The sequence below is a fragment of the Nomascus leucogenys genome, chromosome 13 (genome assembly GCF_006542625.1).
Source record: "Nomascus leucogenys isolate Asia chromosome 13, Asia_NLE_v1, whole genome shotgun sequence".
In the NCBI taxonomy this organism is placed as follows: domain Eukaryota; kingdom Metazoa; phylum Chordata; class Mammalia; order Primates; family Hylobatidae; genus Nomascus; species Nomascus leucogenys.
This window is the reverse complement of record NC_044393.1, coordinates 100,153,042-100,163,897: the sequence shown is the minus strand read 5'-3', so window position 1 is coordinate 100,163,897 and position 10,856 is coordinate 100,153,042. Positions and strand designations below refer to the sequence as shown.

The window sequence follows — 10,856 nt, the reverse complement described above, 5'->3', positions numbered from 1 at the left end:
AACACTGTTACCCTGGGGTCCAAGCCTCAACATGGATTTTGGTGGGGATAAAATGTATTCAAACTGTAGCACTGTTGCATTGTCAGTTGTTTCAACTGAATTATGGAGGACACATTCAAAATGTAGCCATATGTACACTAAATGTTATTGTCTATTTGAAATTCAAGTTTAACCAGGCATCCTGTACTTTTATTAGCCAAATAGGGCAACCTTAACCTGGGAAAATTCTAACCATCATTTTCTCATCTATGAAATGAGGATAGCAGTAGAACTCATAAAGTTGTTATATGAATGAAAGGAGATAATCCTTGCAGACTACTTACAACAGAGTATGAAACGTAGTAAAAGCTCAGCAAATGTCAGCTCTTCTTAGTTGTTGTTTCATACAGGTGTGTCTTAGGATAAATTCCTAGAAGGATGTTTCAGTTACAGAACTCCTGGGCTTAATTTAAGACTTGTTTGAGCATTCCATCATACTAAAAACTGTTTTGTAAAAAACCTTAAGCAGGTTACCAGATGCTTTTCAACTAGCTTCAGAATACAAATCAGATTTTTAAATTTCCACACAAAAACAAAAAATTGCCACCTATTGGCAAGTATCGATTTCCCTTTAATCACACCAAATATTTGGATATTGATTCTGATTTGTTTTCTATTTTAGGGTCAACTGAAGCAATATTTAAGAAGATATTGTCCAAGGGACGTGCCAAACAATTTCTAGGACTTATCTGTGTCATCTAGTACCTAAACTAAATTACATTACAGAACTAAGACTTAATATTAGGCCCGTGGCTTTTAACAAAAGAGAACACTCCTGTCTTTTGCTTTTGGGAAAGCTGATATTTACAGCATCCATTCTTTATGCTTACCAGAAAAAAAATATATACTTTTTAATGTTACATATGTATCATTTATATATTACATATAATAATCAAATGTAACATATAATATATATATTCTCAAATTTCGACTAGAAAAAAGCTGTTACTTTAAGAAGATACTCCATATTTATACTACTATAATTCTCTTTTATTTTTTCAGCTACAGGATTTCTATTTTGCTTTTTTTTGTTTGTTTTTTGAGACAGAGTCTCTGTCACCCAGGCTGGAGTGCAGTGGCGGGATCTTGGTCTTGGTCTCGGCTCACTGCAACCTCCACCTCCAATGTTCAAGCGATTTTTGTGCCTCAGCCTCCCAAGTAGCTGGGATTACAGGCACGTGCCACTGAGCCCGGGTTCTGTTTTGCTTTTTTTTTTTTTTCTGACGGAGTCTTACTCTGTCGCCCAGGCTAGGGTGCAGTGGTGCAATCTCAGCTCACTGCAACCTCTGCCTCCCGGGTTCAAACAATTCTCCTGCCTTAGCCTCCTGAGTAGCTAGGATTACAGGCATGCACCACCACGCCCAGCTAATTTTTTGTATTTTTAGTAGAGACGGCGTTTCACCATGTTGGCCAGGCTGATCTCGAACTCCTGACCTTGTGATCCACCTGCCTCAGCCTCCTAAAGTGCTGGGATTACAGGCATGAGCCACCGCGCCCGGCCTGTTTTGCATTTTATCATAATTTTAGTAGACTCGTGGGTTTATTATGATTAATTTTTAAATGACTTTCTAGAGGCAGTAAAGGTATAAATAACATATGGGCCAAGAATACAATCACAGTGTGGCACTTGTTTTGTGCTGCCAGATCAACCTTTTAAAGGATCAGTCAAGTGGCTGTCTGTAATAGATCAGCCCATGTCTGTCTAACAATAGATTTTATACAGTATTTTGCTAAATAGATAGGTATAAAGAGGTTATTTGCAGCCGGGCGCGGTAGCTCACACCTGTAATCCCAGCACTTTGGGAGGCCGAGGTGGGTGGATCACCTGAGGTCAGGAGTTCAAGACCAGCCTGGCCAACATGATGAAACCACATCTCTATTAAAAATACAAAAATTAGCTGGGCGTGATGGTGGGTGCCTGTAATCCCAGCTACTCGGGAGGCTGAGGCATAAGAATCACTTGAACCCTTGGAGGTAGAGGTTGCAGTGAGCTGAGATCGGGCTACTGCACTCCAGCCTGGGCAACGAGAGTGAAACTTTGTCTCCAAAAAAAAAAAAAAAACTTCATTCCCAGCAACTAGAAGAATACCTGTCTGATTGAATGAGCTCAATAGATGATTCAAATTGTTTTTCTGCCATAAAAACTAACTTGCCTTCTTTCCAGCATAGACTATTCTCTTCCACTTTTTTTTTTTGCCCCTTTCAATGTGTTTCTTCTCTCATCATCTGTCTCTCTGAATTCAGTGTCTTTCACCTTCTTAGCCACCGACACCAGCATGAAACCAACAGTGATCTGTCTAACCCCAAAGATGCCAAAGAAGTACTTTCGACATCTCGGAATGTGTTTACACAGGACAGACAAGGCACCCAGCTGCTGCTTCCCTGATCCCAGCTAAACAGTTTACCAAGAGTCAAGAAGTGTCTGGAGAGCTGGAGGCCAGAGCCATAGGAGGAGACAGACATGAAAAAGGCAAAATTGGCTGGGCGCGGTGGCTCATGCCTGTAATCCCAGCACTTTGGGAGGTCGAGGCTGCCGGATCACAAGGTCAAGAGATCAAGACCATCCTGGCCAACATGGTGAAACCCCATCTCTACTAAAAATACAAAAATTAGCTGGGCGTGGTGGTGCGCACCTGTAATCCCAGATACTTGGGAGGCTGAGGCAGGAGAATTGCTTGAACCTGGGAGGCAGAGGTTGCAGTGAGCCGAGATTACACCACTATGCTCCAGCCTGGCGACACAGCGAGACTCACGGAAGAGGGAGTATCTTCAGATGACAGAAGGGCTGGCAGGGACAGATGGGGAACCTGGCCTGGAGAGCTGACCAGACACCCAGGCAGGTGGACTGGACACCAGACGTTCAGGTATGCAACTGAGCAAGGTGTCATTACCAAAATCTACCCTGGCAGGAAGAAAGGAGCTTGCTGCAGCTCAGCCAAAGTCACGAGAGCATGGTTCCCTAAGAAGGCAATCGCGACAGATTGTCTGGGGCAGAAGCCGGGTTGGCAAAGGGAAAGCAGTCCCTGCAGTCTACCAGGGCCAGGTGGCTGTGGTAAACAAATGCACTTTACCTCAGTCAGCTGTATGATAGAGTCGGAACTGTGTGACCACTTACATTTCTAATGTTCAAGGTCTTGTCACCTCAGAAATTCAGTAGCAGATCAGTAACAAAGTATGAAGAATTTTCATTAAAGGGGAAATAAAGGCACTCACGTCATAGACCACTCTGGTCATATTTTTTTAATGCATTTCACATAATTCCACGATGTTCCAAACTTACACTCTTGTGCCACTATGTTGAATGACTAGGAGACTTTTAACCCTTTATTAATGAAAGTGATTTGTTTTCCTTTCACCAGCTGTTCACAGATGCCTCCAACTCTGGGAAGACATTATCCAAATACCACTGAAATGACTTGCAACCCAGTCGTTTCCTCAACTCGACACGCGCGCGAATGTTTCCGTAGGTAACATATTTCAGACCAGGCTTTCGAAGAAAAAACTGCTCCTAAATGAGAATATAGAGTCAGTCGTTACGTTCAACCAAACAAATCTTTGGTGATCAAATGATTATTATCTAACAAAGATGCATGTATTTTCATCATGTGAACTAAAAAAGCCCTCCAGATCCCAATTTTTTTCTGTCCGGGGAATGAAGGTAGTATGGGACCTCAGATTTACCCACCCTGCACATGTTCACAGCACGTGCCACGGCACCCTAAGTGGCATAGCGGGATCCAGGAAGACTGGGCCCTGCTTCTCAGGAGCCAAAGAAGCACAGCCACCTATTGTGGTATCGCCTTTCTCCTGTTTTTTCAACAATACCCAAGGACAAACCCCGTTAGTCCCTGGTCCTGATCAGTACGTTTGTCTCTTCAGAAATGGCGGATGATGTAGTAAATGGAGAATAGATCCTGCAGGACTACAGCCTGGGTTCAAAGCCTGGCTCTGCCATTCAGGCTCTGCGTGACCTTAGGCAAGTCCTCCCCTTGCGAAGTGCTTGTGAGGGTTGAACAGTCTAATAGGGACATGCAAAGCCCCTGGGCGAGCATGGCTGGCACATACCAAGTGTCATGTCTGAGGTGGTCATTATTACCACACTTGGTTCGTTTTTTGTGTGCTCTGACTTAAGGAAGCCCCAAGAATGAATGTCTAATGGACTCTGTTGGCCCCATGTTGAAAAAAGGTATTCTAAGTAGACCGAAGCCCTTTGCAAACAGAACCCTTATATTTTCATCTGTGTTTTCCCAGGCCTGGCATTCAGGATAGTGATAGTGTTGAATGACAGAAGGAGTTTGCTCACCCAAATTAATGTATTATGGGCATGCCATATTGGATTCTCCCTGGGGATCCGTGACCACTGTAGGTCTTTGCCATCGCATTCTGCCACCCCTAGGTCCCCAGGGTGGATTGGTGCGGGGGATGAGCCTGTAGGTGGGGGAGGGTTCCATAATTTTGGAGACAAGACAGCATGGATGACCTTAGGCACATCTTCCTGTCCAAAGCCCTCTCTTGTCCCAATCAGTCACTAAATTTCCCATTGTGCTGTATTATGCAATCCATTGATTTTTATACTTAACACATCATATCCCTTTAAGTTAACTTTTTGCTTTGTGAAAGTCAGTAAACCATGCAGAAATAGCTATGTTCAGTTCAACCATCTAGATCCCTGACCAGCGTTCACAGAAAAAAAAAATCAACAAACATGAAAATAGGCTCAAGAGTTGTCGTAATGAAATACAGTTTTAAACAATGAGATGTTTTTTAACCTATCTGATTAAAACAAACAAACAAACAGTTCAATTATAACCAATATGAGGAGACAGGCACTTTCATATACATTTGATGGCAGCACAGATGACGAGACAGACAGTGAAGATCATTTGGATATTACCCCATCAGGATTTAAAATGCACTAGCTCTTGCCCCAGCAAGTTCATGTCTTGAATTTATTCCAAAGATATATTTGCAAAAATATGCACAAAAAAGTATGTCAATAATTCTCATTTCAAGGCCGGGTGTGGTGGCTTATGCCTATAATCCCAGCACTTTGGGAGGCCAAGGCAGGCAGATCATGAGGTCAGGAGTTCAAGACCAGCCTGGCCAATATGGTGAAACCCCGTCTCTATTAAAAATATAAAAAATTAGCTGGACGTGGTGGCACACACCTGTAGTCCCAGCTATTCGGGAGGCTGAGGCAGGAGAGTCACTGAACCTGGGAGGTGGAGGTTGCAGTGAGCCGAGATTGCGCCACCGCACTCCAGCCTGGGTGACAGAGCAAGACTCCATTTCAAAAGAAAGAAAAAAAAAAGAATTCTCATTTGAGGATTGTCAAGAAAATAGCAAAAAGCCAGGGAAATCAGAATGCTTATCAACTGGTACTATTTATTAATAGGATCAATTTTGGTAGATCCAGTTAAAGGAACTATTTAAAAGAATGAGATATGTTTATATGTTCTGATTTTGAAAGACAACTTGAAAGTCCCCTGCCTTTTCTTTCCTGATCATAACCCTTTTCCTTCGTTTTAAATGCTATCTTGATTACATATTCATTTCTTTTCATTCTAGCTTTGATATCTGATTATTCATGCACAAATTATATGGTTTAATTTTACCCATTTGAACTTTACAGGAAGGAAATAATACAGTATGAGGTCTGTTGTGTTTGGCTGCCTTCATTCACCATTACATCTCTGAAATTTACCTATGCTCTTGTAGGTCCAGTCATGTACCATGTGGTGATGTTTCAGTGAATGCCTGACCACGTACATAATGGTGGTCCCATAAGATTATAATACCATATTTTTACTGTACCTTTTATTTAGATATGTTTAGATACACAAATACTTACCACTGGGTTACAACTGCCTACGGTGTTCAGCAGAGTCCCATGCTGTACAGGTTTGTAGCCTGGGAGCAATGGGCCATACCATATAGCCAAGGTGTGCAATGGGCTATACCATCTCCATCTAGGTTTGTGTAGGTACACGCTATGATAGTCCCACAACAATGAAATCACCTAATGATGGTTTCTCATAATATATTCGCATTGTTAAGTGAGATATAACTATACACTATAGTTGGTTTTCTTTCCTTTTCTTTTTTTTTTTTTTGAGATGGAGCTTCACTCTTGTCACCCAGGCTGGAATGCAGTGGTGTGATCTTGGCTCACTGCAACCTCTACCTCCTGGGTTCAAGCAATTCTCCAGCTTCAGCCTCCCATGTAGCTGGGATTACAGGTGCCCACCACCATGTCTGGCTAATTTTTTTTTGTATTTTTAGTAGAGATGAGGCTTTACCACGTTGGCCAGGCTGGTCTTGAACTCCTGGCCTCAGGTGATCCATCTGCCTCGGCCTCCCCAAGTGCTGAAATTACAAGTGTGAGCCACCGTGCCCAGCCCAGTTAATTTCCATTGCTGTATAGGATTATAGTGACTAAATATATCACAGTTGTCCACTCTACTGTTGATGAGTATTTGTATTGTATCAAGTTTTGGCTAAAACAAATAATGCTGTTTATTAGTTTTCTTGTTCATGTGTCCTGGTGCACAAAAGCACGTGCTTCTGTAGCATATGCATAAGCAGAACTGCTGAATCACAAGGTATTCAGATCTTTTACTTTAGTAGATGCTGCTACGCTATTTTCAGATGCAGTTTTGTAAAAGTCAACACTCCCATAAGTGAAAGCTGAGAGAGCCTATTGCTCACCGACACTTGGGCCTGTAAGATTTTTTTTTTTTTTTTTTTTTTTGAGACAGAGTTTTGCTCTTGTTGCCCAGGCTGAAGTGCAATGGCACAATCTTGGCTCACTGCAACTTCCGCCTCCTGGGTTCAAGCGATTCTCCTGCCTCAGCCTCCTGAGTAGCTGGGACTACAGGAATGAGCCATGACGCCTGGCTAATTTTGTATTTTTAATAGAGACAGGGTTTCTCCATGTTGGTCAGGCTGGTCTTGAACTCCCAACCTCAGGTGATCTGCCTGCCTTGGCTTCCCAAGTGCTTGGATTAGAGACATGAGCCACTGTGCCCAGCCAGACCTGTCAGACTTTTAAAATTCTGCTACTCTAAGTGGTGGTGTTGAAATAGCTCTTTGAAGTTTTAGTTCACATTTCTCTAATTACAAAAGAAATGGAGCATTATTACCTTCATAATTAAAGTGTGTTTTTTCAGTTAGAGAAACATAAGATGAAGACCAGGACATACACTGTCAGAGAGATTCTTACACATTTCTATTTGTTTGTCTGAAATGAGATTTTGCTGGGGTTTTTGTATTTATTTACACATAGCTTCTGGATGGACATGCACCCTTGTAAGTCCTGGCAAGGTACTTAACTCCTGGGGAAATGCACAGATGATAGGGTATAGTTTTGATACAGAAATCTTTGGCTGTTGGTCGAAAAGTGGTAGTGGAAGTTCTCACACGGTCTCAAGACCAGCAGCATCCACATCGCTTGGGAAATCAGCAGGGAAGAAAAAGAATCTCAAGAGTTGCACATGGGCCGGGCGCGATGGCTCATGCTTGTAAATCCCAGCACTTTGGGAGGCCGAGGTGGGCGGATCATGAGGTCAAGAGATTGAGACCAGCCTGGCCAACATGGTGAAACCCTGTCTCTACTAAAAATACAAAAATTAGCCAGGCATGATGGTATGCGCCTATAGTCCCAGCTACTCCAGAGGCTGAGGCAGGAGGATCGCTTGAATCCGAGAGGCAGAGGTTGTAGTGAGCTGAGATCACGCCACTGCACTCCAGCCTGGGCGACAGAGCAAGACTCCATCTCAAAAAAAAAAAAGAGAGTTGCACGTGGGGATGGGGCAAGGAGAAGCTGTTTGCTTCAGGTGTGGAACAACTGCCTGGAGGTGGGAACGGAGGGAATAGATCCAGTACCTCCATAAAAAAGACTGCTCATGTTGATTGATTTACTTCTGAGAGACTTGAGTTTTCCCAGAAATTAAAACAAAAATAATGAGATGTAAGAGTAGCAGCTTAGGATGAACTGAGAATAGGGTTGGGGATGGATTGATGAGGGGTTAGAGGGATGCTGTATTCAAGAAAAACAGACAAAAGAACAACTATCAATAACCATCAATAGGTAGTTTTTTATCTTCACCCTCCTCCCACAGTCCACCCTCAAGAAGGCCCCAGTATCTGTTGTTCTCTGCTTTGTGTCCATGTATAATGTTTAGCTCTCACCTATAAATGAGAACATGCAGTATTTGGTTTTCTGTTCCTGTGTTAATTTGCTTAGGATAATGACCTCCAGAACAAATGCTGGATGTGGAAAGGCAGCAGCAGGCTTCCTCGGAACAAGTCCTGCCCCGGCCTCACACGCATTTTCCCAGTCAAGGATGTGTTCCCCACCTTATATTCATCCAGCCAAACATGCACCAGTCTTAGGTAGTTATGGGTCATAGCACTGATGATTGTAGAAGGTTTTCCAGTTTGTTTCTTACTGATATGTCCTACTCGAGAGCAGGGGATTATAAAGAGTTGGCCTCCACACATCCAGATCTAGGCATAAGAAGAACAAAAAATATATGAATGCATTATTACTAATAGGCAACTGCTTTTAAACAAATATAGTGGCCAGGTGCGGTGGCTCATGCCTGTAATCCCAGCATTTTGGGAGGCCGAGGCAGTCAGATCACCTAAGGAAGGGAGGTTGAGCCCAGCCTGGCCAACGTGGTGAAACCCTGTCTCTACTAAAAATACAAAAATTAGCCAGGCGTAGTGGCGCATGCCTGTAATCCCAGCTACTTGGAAGGCTGAGGCAGGAGAATTGCTTGAACCCAGGAGGCGGAGGTTGTGAGCCGAGATCATGCCACTGCACTCCAGCCTGGGCAACATAGCGAGACTCCATCTCAAAAACAAAAAACAAAAAACAACAACAAAAACCCATAATAATGGCTAATTAACTTTCTTATTTAATTCTCACAACAGCCTTATAATTCAGATTCTGTGATTATTCCCATTTTACAGACGAGGAAACTAACACATAGATTGGTTAAGAAGTTTGCCCAATGACACAGAAGTTACACAGCAGAGTACAAGGTTCAAATTTAGAAAGCCTGACTGAGAGTCAGCAATGAAGACGAAGGGGTTCTGCCTCTCTCATAATTACCTACAGGAATTGCTGGTTGTAGGCAAGAAACAAGAGAAATGCTGATCATGACTGAATTCAATTATTCATCTTTTTTAATATCTAAAACTCCTTATGTTGCTCACTTTTAATAGCTATTAATTTTACTACACAAAAGTAAAATATAACCATTGAAAATTTGGCAAATGCAGGAAAGCACACAGAAGAAAACATAATTCACTTCTTGTCCTAACATTCCGAGTGAGTCAATATTAACCCAGGTACATATGTAAACTCACGTAGACATAAACATTAAGGTAACTTGATTTTTTTTCATTTGATGTTGTGTGAAATTATTTTTGAAGTTTTATGTTGTTTGGACATTTTGGTAGCTTCTGATTTTTATTATTAAAAATAATACCCCAAGAATGTGCTTATGATATAAATCTTGTGTACCTGATTTCTCATCTTACAGTATACTTGCCAGAACTCTTGTTTAATTACTCTAACCACTCCATGAGTAGTTCTCACACCAACACAACTCAGCTATTCTGGCTAAGCCTAGAAGAACCACTTTCGCGACACAGTGGATTGTGAGAAATAACCACTGCTCGTTGCTTTGAGGCACTGTGTTTTGGCATAGTTTGTTATACAGCAAAAGCTAGCTGATACATGAAGGAGCATTTTCCTCCTAACACCAGTTTTGTTTCTTTTTTCTTTCCAACTTTTGTTTTCAGTTCAAGGGTACATGTGCAGGCATGTTACATGGGTAAAATGCATGTCTGGGGGTTTAGAGCACGGATCATTTCATCACCCAGGTAATGAGCATCGCACTCAATAGGTAGTTTTTTATCCTCACCCTCCTCCCACAATCCACCCTCAGGAAGGCCCCAGTATCTGTTGTTCCCTGCTTTGTGTCCATGTACAATGTTTAGCTCTCACTTATAAATGAGAATATGCAGTATTTAGTTTTCTGTTCCTGTGTTAATTTGCTTAGGATAATGACCTCCAGCTCCATCCACTTTGCTGCAAAGGACATGATTTTATTGTTTTTAAATGGCTGTGTAACATTCCATGGTGTATGTGTACCACATTTTCTTCATCCAGTCCACTGGTTTTTGTTTTTGTTTTTTTGAGACTGAGTCTTGCACTGTCATCCAACCTGGATGCCCCCGCCATCCAGGTTCAAGCGATTCTCATGCCTAAGCCTCCTGAGTAGCTGGGATTACAGGCACACACTGCCACACCCGGTTCATTTTTGTATTTTTGGTGGAGACGGGGTTTCACCATGTTGGTCAGGCTGGTCTTGAACTCCTGTCCTCAAGTGATCTGCCCGCCTTGGCCTCCCAAAGTGCTCGGATTAGAGGTGTGAATCACCATGCCCGGCCCCAGTCCACTGTTGATGGGCATCTAGGTTGATTCCATGTCTTCGTTATTGTGGAAAGTGCTATAGTGAACATATGTATGCAAGTGTCTTTATGGTAGAACAATGTATATTCCTTTGGGTATATACCCAGTAATAGAACTGCTGGGTCAAATGGTAGTTCTGTTTTGAATTCTTTGAGAAATCTCCCAATTGCTTTCCACAATGGTTGAACTAATTTACACTCCCACAGCAGAGTATAAGCATTCCCTTCTCTCCACAGCCTCACTAGCATCTGTTTTTTTTTTTTTTTTTTGACTTTTTAATAATAGCCATTCTGACTGGCTAACACCAGTTTTATTTACTCAAGTAAATAAG

General features: G+C 42.3%; 1 protein-coding gene across 1 annotated transcript in view; it reads right to left on the bottom strand.

Annotated features, from left to right (window-relative positions):
• Positions 1-3,266: 3,266 nt before the first annotated feature.
• Positions 3,267-10,856, bottom strand: part of GALNTL5 (polypeptide N-acetylgalactosaminyltransferase like 5) — a 57,025-nt gene continuing 49,435 nt past the window's right edge. Inside the window, exons 8-9 of the mRNA XM_003270941.4 lie at positions 8,398-8,547; positions 3,267-3,547 (exon numbers count right to left, since the gene is read on the bottom strand). Coding sequence (XP_003270989.1) covers positions 3,392-3,547; positions 8,398-8,547 — 306 coding nt within the window. The 3' untranslated portion in view covers positions 3,267-3,391. The remainder of the gene's footprint in view (positions 3,548-8,397; positions 8,548-10,856) is intronic.